We start from the raw sequence: 23806 nt of genomic DNA on the forward strand, positions 1-23806 counted from the left end.
TCTTCACAAAGGAGAAATGACATGTCTCTTGTGAAGGGATTGATAATCATCCCCATAATAACAATTATTAACCAGCCAATTGAAAGAATAAACTAGGGTGCAGAACTGCAGGAAAGCCTTTCTGAGCCTTTCTAAAAAATAAAAAAAAAGTTAACAAATAAATGAATAAATTGCCCCAGCAACAGAGAGAAGCCACGAGTTGAAGAGAAAAATATTATTAAATTCAACCACAATCAAAACAATAGTTAAAGACCCCTGAATGAAGCCCCTCACTGACTAAACCAGAAGTGACTTTTTGTGCCTGCAAGCAAAGCAGCCCAGCATCATTGTTAATTTAATGGAATCTCCTTTCCTTTGCTCGTGTTTCCAGTTTCCCACCCCATTAGTATCTGGGCTGGGGCCAGGCTTTGCTTTATGGTGCGAGTTTGTCTGATATGAAATGAACTAGAGAGTATTAGTCCTGCATTGATTGTTCACTGGGCTGGCTTTGCTTCGAGTCATGAAAGGCAAATTCGTTAGCATGCACATATTCTCTGTGGCATTTTGGCAGGCTGACAGAACAGTTATCCTAAAATGTTGCATTGGGATTTAAAGAGCTTTGGCTTGTTGGTAATCAGGGGATGTCCCTCGCTGCCTTTGGACTTATGTTCAGTACCAGAGCATCTCTGAGTGTAAGGACTCGGTTTACAATGATACATTGGGTAAGCTTATTGTATTGCCCAGTGCCTGATGAGGTGGACTTATCTGAGAAATTTCTGTGGCAATGCTGTATTTTTTAGCTAAACAAAAACTTTAAACATATCATCTTTGTTTTCTTTCTCTTCTAAAAGATGGTTCCGTCTTCAACAAACTGCCAGAAACTGAATAAACAGAAGTTTGAATAAAATCAAATAACCTGTGTGATAACAAGCCATTTTTCAATTAAAGAATTTATGTACTTCCAAATGCTACCAAATTCCCCCAGCCTCAGTGACAGGACCATAAACTGAATTGATGGTTCTGTGTGTCTTAAAGTTGCCCGTTGTGGTCCAGGGAAAGATTTGTTTTAAGACCTTACATCCCTCATGCTGAGAAATATTGCACCTGTATACATTTAATAGTGTATCTATCATAAAAAAACTCCCAAGGACTGTGTAGAAATGAATAAATAAATAAAATACTCCAACAGATATTTCTGGATAACAAAGAGCTCGACAAAGATTCACCTTGCAGTATTAACATGCAGCGGAGGTGAAAATCTCTTGTGATAATGAGACAAGTTCAAATCTTTTAAAGACGAACAGACGAGTTCTTTTTAGTCCTCTAAACTTTTATTTTTTGTCTTCCAATTAGGTGGTCTGTGCATTTCACAGTCAGTGAAAATACCACGTGAACCAAGATCTGGAGAGTTTGACAAGATCATTCGCAGGTTGAGTGAGAACCCTAATGCCCGAGTGGTCATTATCTTCGCCAATGAAGACGACATCAGGTGAGCCGAGTCAAAATCTTAATTGCCGTCAATTTGCACTTTGCTTTTAATACAACTTCACTTTTCTCATGTGCTGCCGCATACTTGCTCCACAACATTTACCTGCTAGTCTTGTTTCCTTAAGTAAAAATGCATAAAAAAAAAAAACCCTAGGTAAAGATTTGCAAAATCTGTCTAATGTCTAAAGTGATTAAAAAAAAAAAAAAAAAAAAAAAAGATTAGTCATAGCTTTACCTGAGGCTATATTTGAAGCCTTTGTTAAAATGTCACAAATGTCTCCTGTGTACATACTGGAACTAAATTGCCCTTTTCTGTGACCCTGATGTTAATATTTATAAGTTGGAAATGGCAAATCTGTTTATATGTGGGCGTGTTCACGTTTGCTTGAGTCTCATCATTGAAGACGCTGTCACAGGTATAATACATGCAAGTGAGGTAGATATAAACACAGCAACATCAGAAGAACAGTGTGCCTTGATGCTTCTAAATAGAGCTAGCCTGCAAGTATTACTATATACACTTTCTAAAAAATAAAATGTACATAATTATAGAATGAATAAATTGGTTGAACGTAATGCCTATTCTTGAAATTTTAATGATATTTTGATTTAAAGAGCCAAAAGCTAAAACTGTGAATGCTGGACCATTACTCATGAAATTGGATTTCATTTAGATTCTTATTAACACACAACTGCTATTTCTTAAAGAGGCTGTGTCAGGAAAGGGTTGGCTGGTCCATTTTAGAGTCATATTTTACTACAGTACTGCATTGAGGCTCTTTCAGCTGAAATGTGTTTTGTAATATTTAGTCCACTCACCTAAATTCTCTCCTCTTGGTCACCCAGTGTGCTGACCCCATCCAATTGAATGTGCCCATATTATAAAGAAGTACAGGTACTGAAACGTATCAAATTAAAAATAGCCTCAGACAGATCAGTCTAGGTAATGAATTAATTCATTAGGCATCAGCTGCATCAACAGCCAAAGAGCTGTTGTGGCTCCGGCTCTGGAAAATGTTTCCCAGCAACCAGTTAGTCGCCTGGTATATTCCTGGTGGAAGTGGGCAGTGATTAGGGCTGTCTCTTGATGACGACTGGGGCAGAAGTCTCCAGTGCTCATTGACTTAATCCGGTCCTGATAACGGGTAATAGTCTGGATATATAGTAATTACAGAAAGCCAGGGGGACTTTAGCGCTGCATGCCTGCTCTATGCTTGAACCTAGGCAGTGTGAGCTGGCCGCTGCCTAGTAGGAACCAAATATTGTTGACAAAAACAAACGCCCTCCAGAGCTGTAATGATGCAGTCCTTGCAGTCATACTCCACAGGTGAAATTGATGCATGGCTATACAGAATGTGAGAAACAGTTCTCTGTAAAAATTTCATAATCTGGTCCTATGGGAAAAATGACAGGGTCAACATTTTGCGTTCAACAATCAACAACCTCACCCTGAAAAAAAATAAAAATAAAGTACACAGAGTTGATCCACTTAATTTAATTACATTACTTATGGTTGCGTTGTTCATTATGTGAACAACATTTCATTTATCCACCAAAAAAAGATAATAATAGCTTAGTTTAAGATGGGAGCTGATTCCTGAGCTGTCAAACTGCAGGGACATGTAGACCCAACCTTGGAATAAAACCCTTATTTTCATATCAGACTTTTCAGACTAATCATGTCACTGCTATGTAATCTCCTGATAGTGAGGAAAATCTATTCCTTCCATTTTTCCTACATGGCGTACATACTTAATTACATCTTAAGACATGCTCATCTCACTAAATTTCGGTCGACAAGACTCGAAGAAAATTCATTACTAGTTAGGTATAAATCGTTGTGGGTGATAAAACTAAAATAAAGAGACATAAAGTGTCAGACAATGCTCTGCTGGCCCACCCTACATTTTAGAAAACCTTTAAGCAATTATTGTACAAGGTTATAACGTCCTTCTTTATGCAACTCAGAAGTCCAATCTTAGATGTTAAAGCAGTATTTGCCATTTTAAACAGCTGTTTGTGTCTTCTGGCCAATAGGAATTTTTTTTTTTTTTTTTTTTTTGGCTTACATCATCTTTGATTTTTGGGGTAATGTAAAGCTTGGTAATGCTACACATGCCGGGCCGAGTTTAAATTTTATGTTGCTCTACTCAAGCTTTCTTAATATAATGCTGCTGCTACAGCAGAGCATGCAGTCGATTTTTTTATGACTCCCCGAACTTACTTCCACTGGCAACAAGTCTGGACAAATGTGGTGAGGGTGTCATTCTGCCACTGCTGTGGAGAGCTCCCCTGTGCTGGAGATAGCTACAGTGTCTATGGTGGCTTTCCATTTCTACTAAAGTGCCTTGGTACAACTTTGTCAAGACTCAGAATAAAATATTCTAGTCATGGAGTCAGCGGTGTGTCCCATACATTTCATTGAAGTAGGAACTGTCTGCCATAGGTGATTGGTGACTGTATGAGGAATGAAATACATTAGAATTTAATTATACAAGGCTTTTCTTCTCTGGGCACAAGGCGACTCCTTCAAGCAGCTAAGAAAGCCAATCAGACAGGCCACTTCATCTGGGTGGGTTCGGACAGCTGGGGATCCAAAATCGCCCCGATTCTGAACCAGGAAGAAATGGCAGAGGGCGCCGTGACCATCCTCCCCAAACGACAGTCCATCAAAGGTATTCACAAGTCATTTTAAGAAAATTTTTAATTTGCTGTATGTTTGCTTATAGTAATGATATATCAACTCTGCATTCAACACGAAGAGGAATAAAGCCGTGAACCACGTAATTTTCTTTATGTTATCACATGATGATTTACTACTAATTAAAGATAATGATGGAAAAGTGTGAATTACAGCAACAAAGTGGAGTTTAATGTAGCAATGTCAAAAAAATATGAATGTCGCCGCCTTTCTTTTTTTTTTGCACAATTCATTTATTGCATGCGCCTCTAAGGCTTTTGGTGATTCCATAAACAAAGATTTTTTTATATAATGCTTTCTAATATCACAGCTATACAATTCATCAAAGTCAGCTTCTTCTCTGTTTAGTCTTAGTCTGGGCTTTCAGCAACAGTGCATCTTTTGAAATCATGTCAACAATCTACCAAAGAGTTCACGTTTTACTTATTAAGGCGTTCCAAAAAAAAAAAACCTTACCCTGACATCTAGAGCCAATTGAAAGAGATTAGATTCTAACAGAGTCTGCCGCCCATCTCTTTCAGGTTTCGATCGCTACTTCATTAGCCGAACATTAGAAAACAACAGAAGGAACATCTGGTTTGCAGAGTTCTGGGAGAATAACTTCCAATGCAAGCTCAGTCGGCACGCTGTGAAGAAAGGATCTGGAATCAAAAAATGCACAAGTGAGTCTATATTCAAAATCAATGACAGCCCAATGAAAAGTATTCAGTCAATGATCAAATATATAGATTGGGTCTGTTGTGATTACATAATATGTGTGTGTATGTGTGTGAGTGTGTATGTACTTCGTATGCAGAGGTGTATTTAATTTGTCATTGGAGAGAACATAACCACACTTCTTTGAATTATTTTTAATATAATGGCCCCAGATATGTGAATGTGAATCTCTGTTTTTATCCAGCAGAAATTAATGTTCCCATTACTCTGTTGGCCAGTTCAATTTGCAACAGTGCAACAACAGCAATCAAAAAACTTCGTCACGGTGTGCACTTAAAACATGATCAATAGTAAACCCAAACAACCCATCAGAAACAAGATTTCAGGTCATTCTAATCAGTTTTCTCTGAAAGGCTGTCTTCCACTAGTGATGGGAAGTTTGGATCTTTTTACTGACTCGCGTCTTTTAATCTTAATATAAACAAATCTTTTTTTTTTTTTTTTTTGAGTTGTTTGTTCATTTCAGTAATTGGAACCAGTGTGGCACTGTAGCTGAGTAAAACAAAAGCAAACTTGCCTATTATATGCCAAGTGAAGCAAACCATGTTCCTCTTCAGTGCTTTTTCAAACTATTTGGCACCCTTTTGGGCCATGGCCTACTGACGCTGAAGTTACTGATTACTCCGCCCATCATTAAAAAATTCTCCTATGATAGCTATTCACTTTAGCCTACCTGGTCACTGAATCCTGTAGTGTATGAATTTGTTCCAACGGAAAGGAAAATTAAACATCAATCCCATTCCTACATGGTTAATGTTAAATTTCGTGCGAAAGTCAGATAGCTCTCCTCACCAATAATAATAATAATATTGGTCATGTTACTGCTGTAACCACATGAATAATAAACGAAACCCCCGAAGACCCTTAGTTATGAGTCCTGAACAAATCACTCATTCCTCCACTGAGAATATATGGCAGAAAGACCCGTTGGTGAATGACTCTGATTAGTTCAAAATGAACAAGAGTAGGTCTCAAGCAGTCCAGACTGACTGATTTAAAGCTCTCAAATGTTTCTAAATGTCATAATATGTCGTAAGAACTGTTATCTAATATTCAGAAATGGCCTTTTGCCATATCTACTGTCCGCTTGTTCAGCTGGGCCTGTTATTACTGTACATCAGGAATCAACAAATTATTGAGCTGATCATTTTTCAAATGATAGCAATTATTGTTTAATTCCAACACTTACTAATAAAATAAAGTAACTTCAAAGTATGCTTTAGTCTGCGGGTCCCACAGTTGTTGTGTACACAGAGTAGAAAAAGCTTTGGTTAGTGAAGTTGTGTGCTACAACAAAAAAGAACAGAATCAGTCACGTCTTGATCAACAAGAGACAAGATATCGCTCAGGGTAAGGGTAAGGTAACTAGTAGATCTGAATATTTTGTGAGCAGCTCCTGGATTATTACAAAATTCCCTGAAGAAAGAACAAACCCTGAGTGCTGAAACAAAACTTTTAAAGTACAGTAGATAATTAGTCATGGGCAACAGCATTTTTTACTGTGAAGACAAAGCACCAACAAAAAACAACACCTAACACACATTCCAGCAACTGGATGTGACCCTTACTGAAAAAATTTGTTTGTTAGTTTGTTTGTTGTTTTTTTGCTGAAGTAGAGGTAAAATTATTTATTTAAAAATAAATGTACATTTGAAATATCTTACTTATCTTACTTTTAGCTTTGTGCCTCCATTACTGCATTATTACACTTGAAAACAAGGTAGAGGTGAAACATGTTATGTGGTGAAAATATATATATATATATATATATATATATATATATATATATATATATATATATATATATATGTGTGTGTAATAATGCATCTTTTAGGCTGGCAGGTTTATCAATTCCCAGATGAGACCGACAGCAAAATCGACCCATTAATTCCAGTCAGACACTTTGCTGCCTGGGTGTACAACTCATTACTGCTAATATGCAGTTGGCAATTCATAAGGAACATCTTGCTAATAGTGTAATCGTCTAATGTACAGGTCCCTAAATAAATCTTCCTTCATAAAGGTAATAATACTTCGTTGTTATAAAATTGGTTTCAGGAGTTGTTGATTCAACAGTTTTGGAGGATATTGTGTGTGAAGTTGTTAAACTATAATTTAACCTGCTATTTACCTGTCATAAATGGTGTGAGGAAAATTACAGAAATGAAACTGACTGCCAGCACCTTTATGTAGCAGTAATTTTGGGATAATTATTACAAATATCAGTCTCCCTGATTTAGAGAGAAAGATACAAATTAAACCGTGCTCAGTTCAGCACAGCTTCATAAATAAATGTGTGAGGAGGGCTTGTTCAGTGCGTTTGTGTTTAAAAAAAAAAAAAAAAAAAAGCTCATTCTCAGGCTTTCATCTGCTTCTTGTTTCGGTATCATTTCCATCAGCTCACAGAATGACTCATGAGTGATCACTTTGCTTTTTGTGAGGTGCACCTTATAAACCCACCATTTGGTGTAATGCTAAACATAAATATCATCAATACAGGGAACAAGCTTAAATACACTAAAGTCGGTTTTGATTTATGGTAATAAAAGTGAGTCCACTAGGATTTGCTGAAATCTCTTGCACCTCGTAAATGTGTCAAAAAAGTCAGGGTCGATTATGTGTGTTGACTCCCCCACCGGCCATGGCAGCAGCTGCCACAGCAATGAAGCAGCTCAACAAGCAGCGCTGGTTGCTGATTTTTGTTATCACTGAAATACATGAGTGATATTTCTTTACAGTACAGCTGTGTTTAACACAGTACACGGGCCCACCTATTAATATGCAACTTTTAGAGCTTAAAAAGCTATTTAGGGCAGACAAAGAATGAAATTAATCACAGTAAACACAGAGAAAGTCTCTCTTAAGAGGGCTGCCAACGAAGCTACAATACAAGTACCCCTGGAGAAAAATGCAAGGAGTAATTTAAATTAAATAGTGTGAAAATTCACTGACTAACTTAAAAAAAAAACAACAAAAAAAAAAAAACAACTAAGTTTTCCTTTTTCAACAAGTGCCACACATTTACAGAATTTACAAAAGATGGCCAAAAGATCTAACGGTGTAGGAACATTTCATCGAGCTTGATGCTCACAGCACGAAGCAGTATTTGCAACAAAGTAATTAGTGTGAACACTAGCAACACGACAAAGCTAATGAAGCACTTGACATTGCACTGAATGAATGTGAGAGCAGACGATAGCGCCGTTCTCTGTGTACAAGCAACATCTGCATCCTTAGAGTGTATATTTTCCTACTTCTGGAGACACTGACAGTGGGAAAGCAGACCTGTTTAAAGAACTGCTGAGTGACACAAACGTTTTGAGTGTGCAGCAGTGAGACTTGCATACTGCACATGTTCGGTTTGCACTGATTTATTGTATCGTTTACATTTTGTTCCTTTGAGCTTCTATGTTTTTTCTGTGCTGACGTGACTCAGAAGGTTAATCAGCAGCCAGTTCAACTTTATTTTAAATAATATCAATAAATAAAACTTCAAATAAAGTTGTTATAAAAATGTTTGAAGTATAAACCTTGAGGGTTTTTTTTCCCTTCACACAATAATGTGTAACCTCAGAATAAGTCTGATACAATTGATATTGATAAAAGAATTGTTTTGGAACCGGTATTGAAGTCAAGTTTTCGGTATCAAAAATGTTTCAACAATGTCCTAATAGCAAAGATGCGGGATGAGAATCAATAAATACATAAACGTGAAGCAGCAATCATCAATTCAAAGGTGTGACTGTCACATGCAAGTGAATCAGGGATTGTTAGAAAGCACTGATTGTCCAGTTTGAGGAGAAAAACCAGCATGTGTCAGGCTCCAACCATGAAGGAGCAACAGCACTCGAAAGATGGCTTGATTTTTGGACGTATGTGAGCTTCTGTGAGCTGTACCTAGCTGAACTGACATACAGGACGATTTGTTGAATTTAATTGAAATAGCTATTTACGTGGAATCTGGTGGGTGATTATTTATTTATTTGAGATTTCAAGAAGGAATATTGTGCTTGCAGCACCTACTGTAGGTTTTGTCTATTTTTGATCCTCAGATATTGTGGCACTCTCATCTTTGATGATGGCCGTGCAATATGTTGAGCAGGTGGTTCAGTGTCTCTAGATCAAATGTGTAACATGCTACTGATCTGTTTATATATTTATATAGACACATTAGTCATTTTTACTTGAGGAAATAACATAAATAGTGCGTCTCCTTGTTTATTCTTGTTCAGCCGGTGGATTTTGTGTTACTATAGCCACTGTCTTCCTCAATTCATGTAATGTAGGAGACTACAACCCCGAAATGCCCCCAAATAGAACTATTACAATAGATGAACACGCAAATGTAACCAATTAGGCAGAGATTTAACTGTCACCTTTCTTAACACTGTGTCCCGATGCGAAGTGGTAGAGATGCTTCTGACAATTTGCACTTGTAGGTTTCAGGACAACACATAAACGTAAATTATTTCTATATCCATCAGCTGTCACGGTGGCTGCTCTTGAACTAAATTGCTGCAACCCCTTCCCTTCCTTTGAGCAGTCTTCTGGGGACTGTACATTCTTTTAAAACCCCTGAGGCGCAACAAATTAATGTTTTCCTTCCCCTTTTGGCAAGTACTATTACCATCTTCCCCCATGTTCCCTTTGTAGGAGCACTCCCATGTCTCCACATGTGGTGTTTCCTGTCTCTAATACTGTGCATTGTATGTCCAGTAACAACTGACTAAATTTTGTGCCTACAGTGTTTTCAATAACAGTCAATTAAAATAAAAATATAAAATAATTCCCATACTTAAAAAAAAAAAAAGAGAGAGAGAAAATGACTAATCAACCCGTGGGGACTGGAAAATGATATTCTTAAAGTACTAACATGATTACAACAACCATGTAATTATTCTGTTTGCGTGATATCAAAGCTTTTAATCGCTCAATGCAAGTCACTGGAAACTGATTTATGTGAGACAACAATGTAAGAGTAACAGATCATCCTCCAGAACTAAGACATTAAAGTGCATCTGACTTAGACTGCAAGGAAAATAACAAAGAGTGCAGATGTATAATTTGCATCCTTTTATCGCATCCCCTTCCCACCGTTATATTTGCGGCCCAGATGACTGAGCTTAACTTTGTCATTTCAGATCTGAATTGTCATCCCTAACCCCCAGGTCACTTCACTTGCTCTGTGTGGATATTCCAAGTGCAAGAATGCCTGTAAACACGTAATTTGCCTCCATTCTTCACATGTATAATTCAAGACAAATCAGTTCACTTAGGTGGGAAAAATGTGTTTGTTGGGAAAGTTCTAAAATGATGGCAACTTCAATTTAGCATCATTATAAGTTTTATTTAGAACTGAAATTTGATATTTAAAGATGATGTTGAAAATGCCATATGACATTTAAGTTTCAAAAGCCCCATATACAGTTTGAAATTCTTTGTTATCTAAACAACAGCTCCTCGATTTCACACAGAAGAGGGCAAAAGAGGCTCTCTTTGTTTTGTTTTGTTTTTTTGCCAAAATTGATATTGTTGCAAGGAGGTGTTATCAGGTTTAAGTTCTTGGGTGATAGTTTGTTAGCTCTGTGAGTTGGCTGAAAAAGCTTCAGACAGATTTTAATATCCCACCTGACTGATTTTAAAATGACAATTGATAAAACCGTCTTACTGCACTCCATGATTACAGTGCCAGTTGAAGGTAGAATTGCTTTTTCCAGGTAAAAAGCCGTGGTCAAAGGTTGAGGTAGAAAACAACAAATAGCAGAGCTAGTTAGTTCAATAAGTTCAATGAGGAATATCTTAAAAGCCTCAATTTAAACGAATTTAGCTGTTTGATTTAACAGTTGTTGTTTTTTTGTATTTTTAAATCATGTCCTCATTTTTAAGATGGCAAGAGGTGAAGACTACAGTAAAGCTATTTTTTTTTTATGTGACACCACCATTTGTTAGAGTGTTGCAGAAGCATAGTACTTCTGTAAAAAGAAACTGCATATCAAATACAATTAATGGTTGACTCCCCTAAGCCACATTCAGTCACAAATCAGTTAGCATCTTCTATGCTTGTCTTCTCTTTTGTTAATATCACAAAAAGAGCCCAAGTTACGGTGTCTGCAGCGCAGTAAGTAGAAGCATCAAAATGCCCAGGTCACAGGAATTAATCAGTCATGGGAGGTATATATGGCATCAAGACAGACGTTTATGCCTTACTATCGGATCTGCTCAGACAATTCACTGTGCATTACACTATTTCACGCTGCTGAACACCAAACCTGATTTCATTTTGCAGAAGAGAATGAGCAAGAGCCGGTTGATATAAGAATTAGAGGAAAGAAAAAAGAAAAAGAGCAAGAGAGAAATTGGCAAATATAGAAGGTGGCTGCCCATTGTCATGAGATTGTCCTCGTCATCAGCATTGCATTGGTCAGTAATGAGTAGAGCTGGCACATCGCTCAGGATTATTTTGTGGTGATGCTTTTCTTCAAATTTTGCTTATTTGAGAATGCTCTTGTATTAAAGCATGACAGTGTGTCACTTGCCTATCACAAATTTCTTATATGGAAGAACAGTAATAGGCCCCAGGTCTGGCCATATCCTGCTGTAGTTCCTATAATTAAGTTTTCGGTCTCACTGGGCTGCTGGCCGCAACAACAGCCTCTGCAGGTGCAATGCTTCTTATTGACATCACTTCAGCACATTTAGCGTCTCACAGTTTGAGAAAAGCAACCTGACTTGAGCGACTCGGTTGTTTTTGCATCCCCTGCAGATATGAGTCATCAAGGCTACCCAGCAGCGAGTACAAACCTGTACGCATACTCAGTCATCTGACGCCCATTGCTCATTGAAAACATCAAGGACACTGTGTGCAGTTTAGTGGCATTTTGATTCTGCAGACACAAGAGGCAAATGTCAGCGTTCAGAAAAAAGATGATTTCTCCACTGTGCAGAGATTATCACCAACTTACTGTCCACCAACTGATCTACAGTGATTTAGAATAATTTGTGTGACAGGAAAGAAGGAGGGATAGCCCATTCAAAATGGATTTGCTATCCCCAGATTTCTTACACCTAAGCATTTCCTATAATAAATTCTTGCTTGAAAAGACTAAAAGAAACTCAACTGCTATCCGTAGCTTTCAGCTGCAACAAAGAGTACACATCATCTGACTGACGGTGTCTTTGGAAGCAATGATGACAAGCATTGTCAAGGGCTGTGGTCTATTTCTGTCCCCTGGGTGATGATGCCCAATATTCTTAATTGGAAAAAGAAAATGGGAGGGATTGGTAAAGGTTGTCAACTGAGGTTTGTCACTAGGGCCCTCATTGGGGTCATGTTAGGAGATTATTCTAAGTATTATTTTAGCAACTTTCTCAGGGACAGCGTAAGAATAAATCCATAAATACTGACCCATGTAGACTGGAAATTTACATTTCATGCACAGAATATTGCTTATAGTTTATGGGTGCTTACAATACACAGGGTGAATGACAACAATGTTTTTTTTTTTTAAGGATACTATTATGTGGCTTCCTATGTCATTACCTCACCTACAATGATCCACTACAGAACGTTTTAATTGAAGTTCTGTGAAAGAGCCATTCAGTCTGCTCGGTTATGTACAGTAAGTGCATTAGTTGGACAGATAGTCTATGATTTGCAGCATCACAAAGAAAGAAATCACATCGTGGATGAGTAATGAAATGATAATTTTGCCCTTCTGTGAAAAGAACCAAAACCATGCAGTGTGACCTGGAGCTTTCTGGATCATTGTGTCCTTTCAGAGTTTCAAGGTTTCACATCAACGCTTGTTTTGTCCTCTGACTAACCTTCCTGTCCAATTACCAATGAATGTTTGAGAGGAACAAACTCCTTAAGTATACAGGATGCAGAAATGAGTCGCATTCATCTCCGTTTCGAGAATGACACAACTCACTGGTCTCCACTTCAATTACAAAAAGACTACAGGGTTGTGAAGTTTACAGCCCACCACACTATCGCTCCTGCATTGCTCTGTGTGCTGCAAAAGGACACTCACAAAAATAAGAGCAATTTAGGGGATTTCTTGTACGACATGTTGAATTGTTGACTTGATGTCAGTGGTGCTGGTTAAAAAAAAAAATCTTTAAGAAGAATTTATTCATCTGCAGGAGCCGTTGTAGTCAGTTGAAGTCTTACTCAGTTTATCTAAACAAATTAAACACAAACTGGCAAAAACTCATATCAAACCACAAAGTTTCTATAAGTTTGATTAAAGTCAATATATTAAAAAATAATTCCTTATTGTTTAACTCTGTAATTTATTTTGATTGATTTAGTTCTTTACTGTATTATCAGTTCTTTTCTCCCCAGAAAATATTTTCATTATTGGCCGTCATCAAATTAGACCAAAAAAAAAAAGGTGATGAATTTACAAGTTTGTAGACAAAATGTAGCTTTTGCTGTAAAGTCATTAAAGTCAGTTCAAATTGTCACAGTTGTAGATTACTGGGGATATGATTGGCACTGGGTATTGAGGAAAAAATGTAAATTAGTCTTCATCAGCACTCAGAATATCTATAGCTGATAAACTGTTTTTGAGAAGGTGATAACAAAGTGTCTCAGTTTTCTTCTGAGATTAGTTGCATCTCTTCAGTCTTTCCCTCTCTGTCTTTCTCTCTCATCTCCACAGAGATGGTAGAGGACGAGTGCTAATGAGAAACATGGGAGAAAATGGGGAGCTGGTTTAAAATGCATTGCTGATCCCTTCGACCACAGCCTTAACCAAGAAATGCAATTTTCATTCAATCCCAGAAATTGATAGGGAATCAGGAATTACACAATGACAAATGGGACAAAGAAATAAAAAAATACTGTTTGTATGAAAAGTTATGTTGTTATATTAGAAAGCATTTTCTGATTAAAAAAAAAGTTTAAAACCTAATACACAGATTCTGTGGTTTCATTTTAAAGGGTAATTTCTTCATTTGAAACCCCAAAGGAATGGAAACTACCTGATCCGCAGGCCTTATGCGGGGAAACCAGAGCCTTAAAATGGAAAGCGAGTTGAGGAGTTGCAGCAGTTACATGCACAACCTTCTGGCACACTTTGACACTTCATGGTATAAATGAGCCAAATGTCTCTATATATATATGTTTAAAGGAGAAGGAGAAATAAAGGGTGAGTGGTTCAAAGAGCAAAGAAAAGAGAGAGAGATTAAAAGGAGAAAGACTGTGACAGCCACAAAAAGAGATGGACTGCCTATTCCCGCTTCATTCTGCCTGTAGCACGCATTTGTAGAATAAGTGCCAATATTCAAGCTCTTTAAACATTCAGAGCCTTGTCACCGATGTTAAATTGCCTCTTCTAAGCGAGCAAATACTGGGGGAGCATATAATAAGAAGACAAACAAAAACTATTCATCTGCTTAAAGCTAACACTTGTTAAAATGAAGACTCTATTGAGATAAGAAATTCCTGCCACAGACATCTTACAAAACATGAATCCCCCTTTATCGACTGCTACATATTGTGCTTCGCTGTCTGATTAGGAGGCACGTCTGCTTGTGAATGACACCATAAAAGGGACAGAGGATTTGTTGAATAACGGGGACGTTAACCAACGGAAGCTTATGACGCAAACAACTCAAATATTTGGCAACAGTGAACATATTCTTTATATAATATATGTATGAATAATTATTAGCAAACATCAAAGCAGCTACCCTTATTTAGTTATTAGGAAAACAGTCTGTAAAGGCCCACACCCATTCAGGCAACCAAACTGATTATCACTCTTTTCACATTATGTGTTATTAGTGTGTGCCATTATTTAGAATTAGTCTTTCAAGTCACTCTTTAATGGTATGAAGAGGAAATGAGGTGATGTAATAAAAATGATTCTTTTTCCAAATAACGCCACCCTCCCCCCCCCACCCAAGTTGAGCTGAGTTCAACATCAGGCAATTCAATTATTTTACAAAAGCGTAGCCCAACCTTGAAAGCAAAAGGAAACAGTGACACATGCTATCTATTGAAACGATGCAAATGAAGCCCTATTACAAAACGTCAGGATTTTTGGTTTGATTTTAATAAGCTCTTGTCAAAAGAATTTCAAAAAAGAAGCATCAAATGTTATCTGTAATTTCAACAATCACTTGTCATCCCCATCTTCGAATACAAAATATATCATATTGCCTGAGGGGGCGCGGCGGGGTTCGCTTGCACTGCTCTCTAATTCACATGAAGTGTCTCTCAAAAGACTCCTCTGTCATACTGCAATAACACAGTAGACAACTAATTTGGGATTGGATGAATCAGTCTGTAATCCCCCTGCATTCATTAAGAAGTGAGTAGCACACTATAGGGTTATAATTAAAGACATTTAAAGATGAGCACATGTGTGCTGTCTGTTTACTCAGCCCTCTCCATCACAGCTGTGCCAACACTAAAATCAGAGTTTGGTGAGATGATGCCCCATTTTTCTTCAGGTAATTCTCTTCCAATCCTATCATTATTATTATTATTATTATTATTATTATTATTATTATTATTATTATTATTATTATTCCCCCTTCTAGGTTACAAGAATGTGATCATGCAAATGTACCTCTAATTTGATATTGGTTTGAATGGCACAGAAAACTTCTGTTGCCATCTGCCACTAAGGAAACAAAAAAGGTTGTCTTAAACCATTTATGATTACCACATAACTAGCAAAATCCTATCATCATCATCAGCAGGTATATTTTAGCTCCTGCTGCAATTTCAATTTGTTTTTACCAAGCAAACAAGACATGTTGAAGGCAATCACCGATGGCTATAAAATAGCACATATTTCTACCTACTGTAAGAAGCTCCTAAAGGTTTCCAATCCTCCCTGTCACTCCATGCTGTTGGAATATAACCCAGCAGCAGTATTATTCTGCTGCCACTCATTTTGCTCAATTTCCCTGGCAGGGTTTTAGCCATAAAAGAATTAAGCCACTAATTGAAACCTTGCTTCGCAGATTTTCAAAGTATTAGAGCAACCCGAACCTTGATTAATATACACCTGTTATTACTAATTACATTAATGGTGGAGAATGGTTAGGCCTGTCTTGCTGTGTCTTCCACTCCTCCTCTACCACTCTATCATACTCCCCGCTCTTGATTAATAGATGTGAGATGGCACGTGACTCACTGAGGGTAAACACCGGGAGATCTTACATGAGACCTGAGAGTCCTTCCAGTGTGTTCCAGAAACAGCATTTCCAATTCATATCTGTTTGGCCAAACCTTTGCTCAGTTTAAATTACTCGAAAGCTCTTTGGATGCCGCTATGTGCTATTGCAAAGCTGAAATGCCAATGACAACGACAGATTGGGATATACGAACCAAAAAGAGCCGTGCTGTATAATCTCGAGTGGGTCTAATCAGTCATCGTCAGACCATAATGAGAAAGGCTTCACATGAGGCCGTTCTGGACTTTGTGGAAGGAGATTCTGTGATTGATGTCTAGAAGAAACAGCATATAATTAGTGGTTAATATGCACATCAATGCCAATGTCTAAATAAATTAAATATGGTGGAAAAAGGACATGTTCACAATTGAGTAATCAGGCTTTTTGAAAGCCTATCATTTGCTTGATTTTACACATCGAGCAATCATTGTTTTGTTCCTATATTATTATACATTTTTGAGTGATTGTAGAGCAGTGTTTAATTTATATGACATATTCCAGCCTATCACAAATGCTGGTAAAACAAAGCATGGGAGCAAAGATGAGTTATCTAATAAGTGATCGCTTTTCTTCCAAAATCTTTGAATTCATCAACTCGCTGCTGTGCGGGGCATCATTTTGGGGCTTGGAATTTTTTATTTCTTTTTTACAGGTGAAGTTTGTGATGTATTCTTTCAGATCATGAACGGATTGGGAAAGATTCCTCCTACGAACAGGAGGGGAAGGTGCAGTTTGTGATTGATGCGGTTTATGCCATGGCTCACGCTCTGCACAACATGCACAAAGACCTCTGTCCTGGAAAAGTCGGCCTCTGCTCCAAGATGGACACCATCAACGGCACATTGCTCCTCAAGTATATACGCAATGTCAACTTCACAGGTGTGTATTCCTCAAAGTTTTTGTAGGCTTACAGCTGCAATGCATAATGATCAATTGCTATTTATCCATTTACTATTAGAACAAGAACAAATCATTTCCATCAATTTCACGCAGGAAGGGTTAGTCTATATGCCATTACAAGAAGCATTCACCAACTAATACAGAGCCTTTGTCAGTATATAGTGATCTCCAATCATTAGACTCCTGAATGCAAATTACTCCCAGAAAGTACAAGAGGCTGTGATTTGTAGGCGGATTCACAATCAAAAGCAGAACACCATGTTTTATCATAGCTGATGATGTGCAGGAGCTGTACTTTGTGAGATTTCCCGCCTTATCTTGTCAGTATTGAATTGCCCACGCATGAGATTTCCTACTCTGAGTGCACTGGTTGGTGAGTTAAAATTGTACATAAATGAGGGGGCGGTGGGGGGGGGACTGACACAAAAACAGGCAACAGTAGTTTTCCACTGGTTTTCCGATTTCAACTTAATTTCAGTTCTTTTATTATCACTGAATAATTAACAAGTAAAGCATTGTAAGAGCAATCAATGATTTAGTTAAATTTTAACAGATGCATTAATTTGACAGCACGGCTGGATTTCTTTGATTCCAAAATGGAGAGCATTCATATTGTCCATATTTACACACATAAGCTTTGACCCATGCAGTGCACTGTCACTTTGGAAAAACCTAATGCTTAACATTTAAGATAAAGCTCCAATATCACTCTCTGTTTAAGATGTTTGAATTAACTTTTTTGCCCAAAAGCCAAAATTTAAGGCATCACTTTGGCTCTTGCTACAAAAACATAAATCTAAGTGCTCCACTGAATCCCAGAAGACAACATAATAAATGTTTCCTTTCATTTCTCAAATTTCTTTGAAAATCAGTATTTAAAACACACACACACACACACACACACACACACACACACACACACACACAAAGGCAACATGATTCTATAAAAGTAATACTTTAAGACACTTTGGCAAATAGAGGGATACACTTTAAAACTAAGAAAATTAATTATAGGTCTGCATGCACAAGAAAAGATGCGTATACACTAGGGTTGTGAATGATAAACCGATACGATATTCGGTTTGACAAGTGAGAGATGCAACTGAGTTGGTAGCAGCCTCCTGAATCGATACAAATCAGCCATGAATCCATAGATGAATCGATTGTAGAGTCATGGGTCAGGTATTGCGAGACTAGCAATCGGGCTTGACAGTATGGTTTGCGTCTCTAAAACAATGCAAGAGCCGTGGCTGCCCGCAAAACGACTCTTTCGCATGCTCCGTAGCTAGTATTACCATGACGGAAAATCGACAACGGTAACGTTAACAACTGCTGCTTACAGTTTTCAGTTTGTAACATGTTTACATTGAAATGTTGATCCTGAAATGTTGCACTGTTACTATTTTTTCCTACCTCCAACAAAATGATGTCCATTCAGCAAATGCCTTATTGGTCCATGTCTAAAAATAAATATATTGACGTGATTTTGTTGTTCTTTTTTAATTTTATTTTTGCCAGTGCTATAAAGCAACAATGCCTGGGGATATGTGGTCTTTTACATATTTGAAAAAACTGTAAGAATGTCACTTTTATAGAACTGGTTTCTTTATTTTATAAAGTAAAATTAATGCCTACATCAACAAATGTTAACAGTAGAATCGATTCATTGTAATTCTTACGCTGTATTGAATTGTATCAAATCGTTCTGTATTAAATTTATATCGTTTTTGAATCGTATCATAGCCTGTGTATTTAGATGCGTATCAAATCATCTATCACATAAAGATGTGCAGGCCATGAAAGTGGTGTGTACACAAATTTTACCTGGCGACTTGAGAGTACGTAATGAAATGTGTGCAGAGTGAAGTCCAACTTAGGTCAGCATCAACAGTTATAGCTTGAGATAATTGTACGTCAGAGGGGGTAAAGGGTCAGGGCATTCATGCAATCAAGCAGAATGCAACAAAGAGCAGCCTCACACACCTGCTCCACCTCCAGAGATAATTGTACAGTAATAGGCACTTATATTTGTATGATAATTACTCAGAGGAGTCCATGGTTGTGAGGCAGTCATGCCACAGTAGGTAATTGGCATGAATCATTCCCAATAAATAAAAAAATAAAATAAAATAAAATAAAAAAACAAAAAGGGAACTTTTGGAAACAAACAAGAAAAAGGTTGCTGAGGCCGCTTTAATTTGCAACCCTCTCCAAAGGACGTCAGTCAAAGTGTTCAATGACTACAAATAACAGAAAACCAGTATAAATTTAAATTTCAGCCTCTCCTGGTCACTGTCGGGGAAATTAAGGAGCTTATTAGAATATAAAGCCCTTGCTCTCTCAGGACACATCACATCTTTTCGGAATTGGCTCAAAGTACAAATGCTTTTGTACTAGTCTAGACCCTCTGAGGGCCGTGTGAATAATAGACCTTGTGGCATAAGACCAAAACCTTGTTGAGGAGGTTGGATGGATGGATGGGTTAATGAAGTGTGCAACTAAAACATAAGAGACTGCTGTTCACTTCTGTTTCACCAAAAACAGCTATTATTGCAGTCTTTATTTTTAACCACCTCGACCAGAAAGTGATCTTGTGTTCAAAAATAGTAATACGGTAATACTTCAACCTATAGTTGGGTGAATACTATATATACATATATATACTTACACACACACACACACACACACACACACACACACAGACACAGACACACACACAGACACACACACACATACACACACACACACACACACAAAGCAGTAGTTGCCTCAAAGATATAGAAAATATGAAGGCAGCTAAGTTTTGCATCACAGCAAGCAACTGAATATCTAACAACAACAATGAATCCAGGAGCAATTTGGTTCACCCTGTGTGAACCAAATGAGGAAAACTTGTATGTGCCATTTTGGAAGATATAAACAAATATATTTTTACACTTAGTTTGGAGGACTTTATTGGAAGCCACATGGTAACAGCTTCCACAGGGTGACAGGGGGGTTGGCATTGGCAGGGATCAACTTTGTTGGCAACCATGAAAAAGGAAGAGGGAAAGAAAGCTCCTTAAATATTGAAAGGGTATTTCTAAGAGATGAGAAGTCCTGAAAAAACAAGTACGGTATGGATAAACATGCTTTTTTGTCCTGTAGGCAACGTAACCTTTATTGATCAGGATAATAAAGGTAAACTTGACACTTTAGAGCAGTTACTTTTCATGCCTAATGGATAATGAAACTGCATTTCCTCTGCAGTATTTTACTCTAGGCCTTATCTTCAAAGTCAAAGCATTGTTTACCTGTTCCTGAGGGTGCGTATTATTATGTAAGCAGGTCAGCCCTCATTTGCGGAAGATTACAAAAAAAAGAAAAGAGAAAGAAATTGTTTGGAGTTGAATTTTGAAGTCATACTTGTTTACAAGATGACTCCATTCTCCCAGAAACAGGGTAAAGCTTTAATCTGAATTAGTGCGCAACAGGTTTGGTTTTTTGTTTTTATTTTTTTATATAGAACTACATTTAAATTCTTTATGCACTCCTTTATTCATGGTGTTATTTTACTGGAAGTCTTGTCAGCACCGAAGCCATTGGGGCCACAATGAGATGGCTAGAAAATCAATGTTGCACATTACCGGAATACTACCTTGCTTTTAAGAGTCTCTCCACTCAAAGGGATGGAGATTTTAAAAGGTTCGTAGGAAAATGGCAGAAAACTCTACATGATCCCAGCGTATTCTGGGAATTGCCCGTAGTCATCCATGCTGACTAAAGGAAAGAGGAAACCCAAGCACAACAGATATTATAGATGAAGATGCTTCTTATCGACGTATTGTATTAAGATTGTAATCCATGTGATGCTGAATGTAAAACTGCATCTGGTCATATTCAGGAATAAAACACACTCAATGGTTCTTAATGTGGTGGTTTTCCTGTGTGCATTTTGTTTTATGAGTTAACCCTGCTAGATGTAAAGCTGAGTCTGAAGCAGTGTTGAATTTATTGAGATTAAAGGCGGGCTTTAACATCTGGATTTAAATCTGCATCTTCTCATGAGGTCTGCTACGAGGATGACAAATATGACAGTAATTATTTTTTAAATAAAAATAAAAGACTCAGAAATATGTAAATTATTAAAGGATGTCAAATCAAAGACTTGATACTCATATTATTTAAGGGCTGTCAGAAAAAGAAACATTAAGCAACCAATTAGGAGGATACAAAACACTTTGAAAGGCTAAAATTTCCTGAAGTCAATGTCATAAAGAAAGAGGGAAAAGATAAATCAACCCCACCACTGGCTGTCAAATCAAAGACTTGATACTCATATTATTTAAGGGCTGTCAGAAAAAGAAACATTAAGCAACCAATTAGGAGGATACAAAACACTTTGAAAGGCTAAAATTTCCTGAAGTCAATGTCATAAAGAAAGAGGGAAAAGATAAATCAACCCCACCACTGGCTGCCCAATTGACTGACTAATAACCATGTAAGGCATAGCCTCTATTTAGTGCAGAAATAAAGTATCATGCGTGACATCTCTGAATGTTAAATAAATTCAGGAAAGCATGGGAATATGTTTTTATTATTATTATTATTATTATTATTATTATTATTATTACTATTTCAATCATGGTCCTTGATTTTTGGCAAATGCCCTCAAAGACACAGAGTTTCCTGAAGTCGCCTCCACACTTTTGAAATTGTGCTATCTGTAACTTATGTTGATCAGTTTTTATTCAACATTTGTAAATGCGTTATATATCCTGGCTAATGTTTTTTATGAAGTGGAAGGATGTGGAAGTGTTGGTCTTGTATGACTGCATCCATGAGATCTGAAAAATTACTGTTTTGTTGAGAATGTTATAGGGTCTTGAATTCAGTTTTTAAAATTGCTTTAAAAGTAACACATGAGTAGGTTCAGAATTTAGAGTGAGCACCATGCAGCTAATTAGTCCTGCGACGCTCTCAAAAAAAAAAAAAAAAAAAAAGATTGTCAATCGTGTTTGTTTATTTTTAATTTCATTTCAAAATTGCCTGTTATTAATAACAACAGGGCCTACATGGAGTACAGTGTGGTTCATCTACATCTCACAGAGTTAACATGGAATCTTGCACACACACTTGAATTTAGAATAAACAGATAAATGTTACTGTGACCATTTCAGCACATGACTTTTTTTCTATATTACATGGCTTACATTCATCAGCAGTATTTCCTGAAAAATTGGAGCTGGTTATTAAACAAGCAGTTTGTTAATATTTGCTGCCTATGCATGAAAACTGCAATGCCTTTCTGCAAGTTGAGAGGTGAAAGTAATCGATTAAGGGAATCAAATTAGTAGGAAAATACATCCCACTCGATTCCCTAGATTGCTGAGGTGAGCAAGAAAAATTGTAATAATTGCACAAGTGCCTGCTGTTGTCTTAGACATACCTGCTAGACAATGCAGCAGGACTATTGGGTTGCAACAAAATCCTGGGGGCTTTAATCATACTCCTGACACATCAATATTCAGAGGGGAAAACGTAACACTAAGCTCTGACATGCAGGTTTCCAATCGCATCCCCAAGGTTCAAAGAGCAATTAACAATCAATACTGTGATCTACTAAAGAGAACAAAACATTTCACAAATGATTTTTTTTATTCTCATGACAGAGGAGGGTCGGGTCAATATTGGTGGAATATAAAAACTCTTCCTCCTGAAACGCAAGAGTGTCAAATCCTGAACCAAGTGTCTGGATATGAGGCTTTCTGTTGCAGAAAAATGTAAAGAATCAATTGCACAATTGCATGGGCAATCCAAAACCTAATTCAAATGGAAGTTAACTTTCAATTTTAAAATCCACCCCTCACTTTCCATGCCCCCATTTTAACATGCTTCAGAACAGGATAGCAACATTACTAATGATCCTTTCCTCAGAGACACTCAGGGGTGAGCTCATCACTAAATCTGCGAAGCTCTGCTCATTCATTCACACACACACACACACAACAATTTTATAATAAGTTGTGAAACTGGTTTGTAGGTTGGCTCGGAAACAGACAGAACCGGGAAGCAGAGGGATGAGAGAGACCTCAAAGTGGTAATCAAAATCAGTGCTGTCATTCGTTAGCACTCTGCTGAGTGGGGACCTCGCGGATAACAAGCAATGGGGGCAATAAGCAGAATGAAGGAGTGTGAAATGATATGGGAACATGAACAGACATCAGGCCTGGCCCTCCTCAAAGGTCCAGGAAAACATGGCTGTCAACATCTATTTTGCTCCCATCATTAACACCACAGTGGCATTAGCTTGAAGTTCTCTTGCAGTCTTGTTTCATACGAAGACATTGTGAAAAAGAGAGCTCAACTTTTTATTGTGTTCAGTTCAAATCTGCCCTTTAGAATAATAACAGCAACTTTTAGCCTCTGTCCTTTTTCATCCTCAGGAATAGCTGGTACACCAGTGGTTTTCAACGTAAATGGGGACGCTCCTGGTCGCTACGAAATCTATCAATACCAGATCACAAACAACACCATGGAGTACAAGATCATCGGCGACTGGACAGACCAGCTCCACTTAGACGTATGAATATATTGAATAGTATTTAAATACATCTGGAAAGTGGTATGTTTGAATTTTCTAATAATCCCCAAGTATCCACTTGAGACCCTGATCACAAGTCACGCTGATTTAACATCACAACAATTAATTTGTCTTGCCATAAGCAAAAACATTAAAATAATATTCTCTTGCTTTTTTTCTGACCATTGGACCTGTGGAGGAATTGGAGGAGGAATGTTTGTCACAATTATTAAGAAGAAGCTGCAAAGAAATAAACCTATTAT

General features: G+C 37.4%; 1 protein-coding gene across 1 annotated transcript in view; it reads left to right on the forward strand.

Annotated features, from left to right (window-relative positions):
• The window catches only part of LOC115046000 (metabotropic glutamate receptor 4-like), a 155803-nt gene that overhangs the window by 121674 nt on the left and 10323 nt on the right, over nt 1–23806 (forward strand). The window contains exons 4-8 of the mRNA XM_029506043.1: nt 1333–1468; nt 3988–4142; nt 4690–4830; nt 16760–16960; nt 23407–23543. Coding sequence (XP_029361903.1) covers nt 1333–1468; nt 3988–4142; nt 4690–4830; nt 16760–16960; nt 23407–23543 — 770 coding nt within the window. The remainder of the gene's footprint in view (nt 1–1332; nt 1469–3987; nt 4143–4689; nt 4831–16759; nt 16961–23406; nt 23544–23806) is intronic.

Source organism: Echeneis naucrates, chromosome 7 (genome assembly GCF_900963305.1).
Source record: "Echeneis naucrates chromosome 7, fEcheNa1.1, whole genome shotgun sequence".
Classification (NCBI taxonomy): Eukaryota; Metazoa; Chordata; class Actinopteri; order Carangiformes; family Echeneidae; genus Echeneis; species Echeneis naucrates.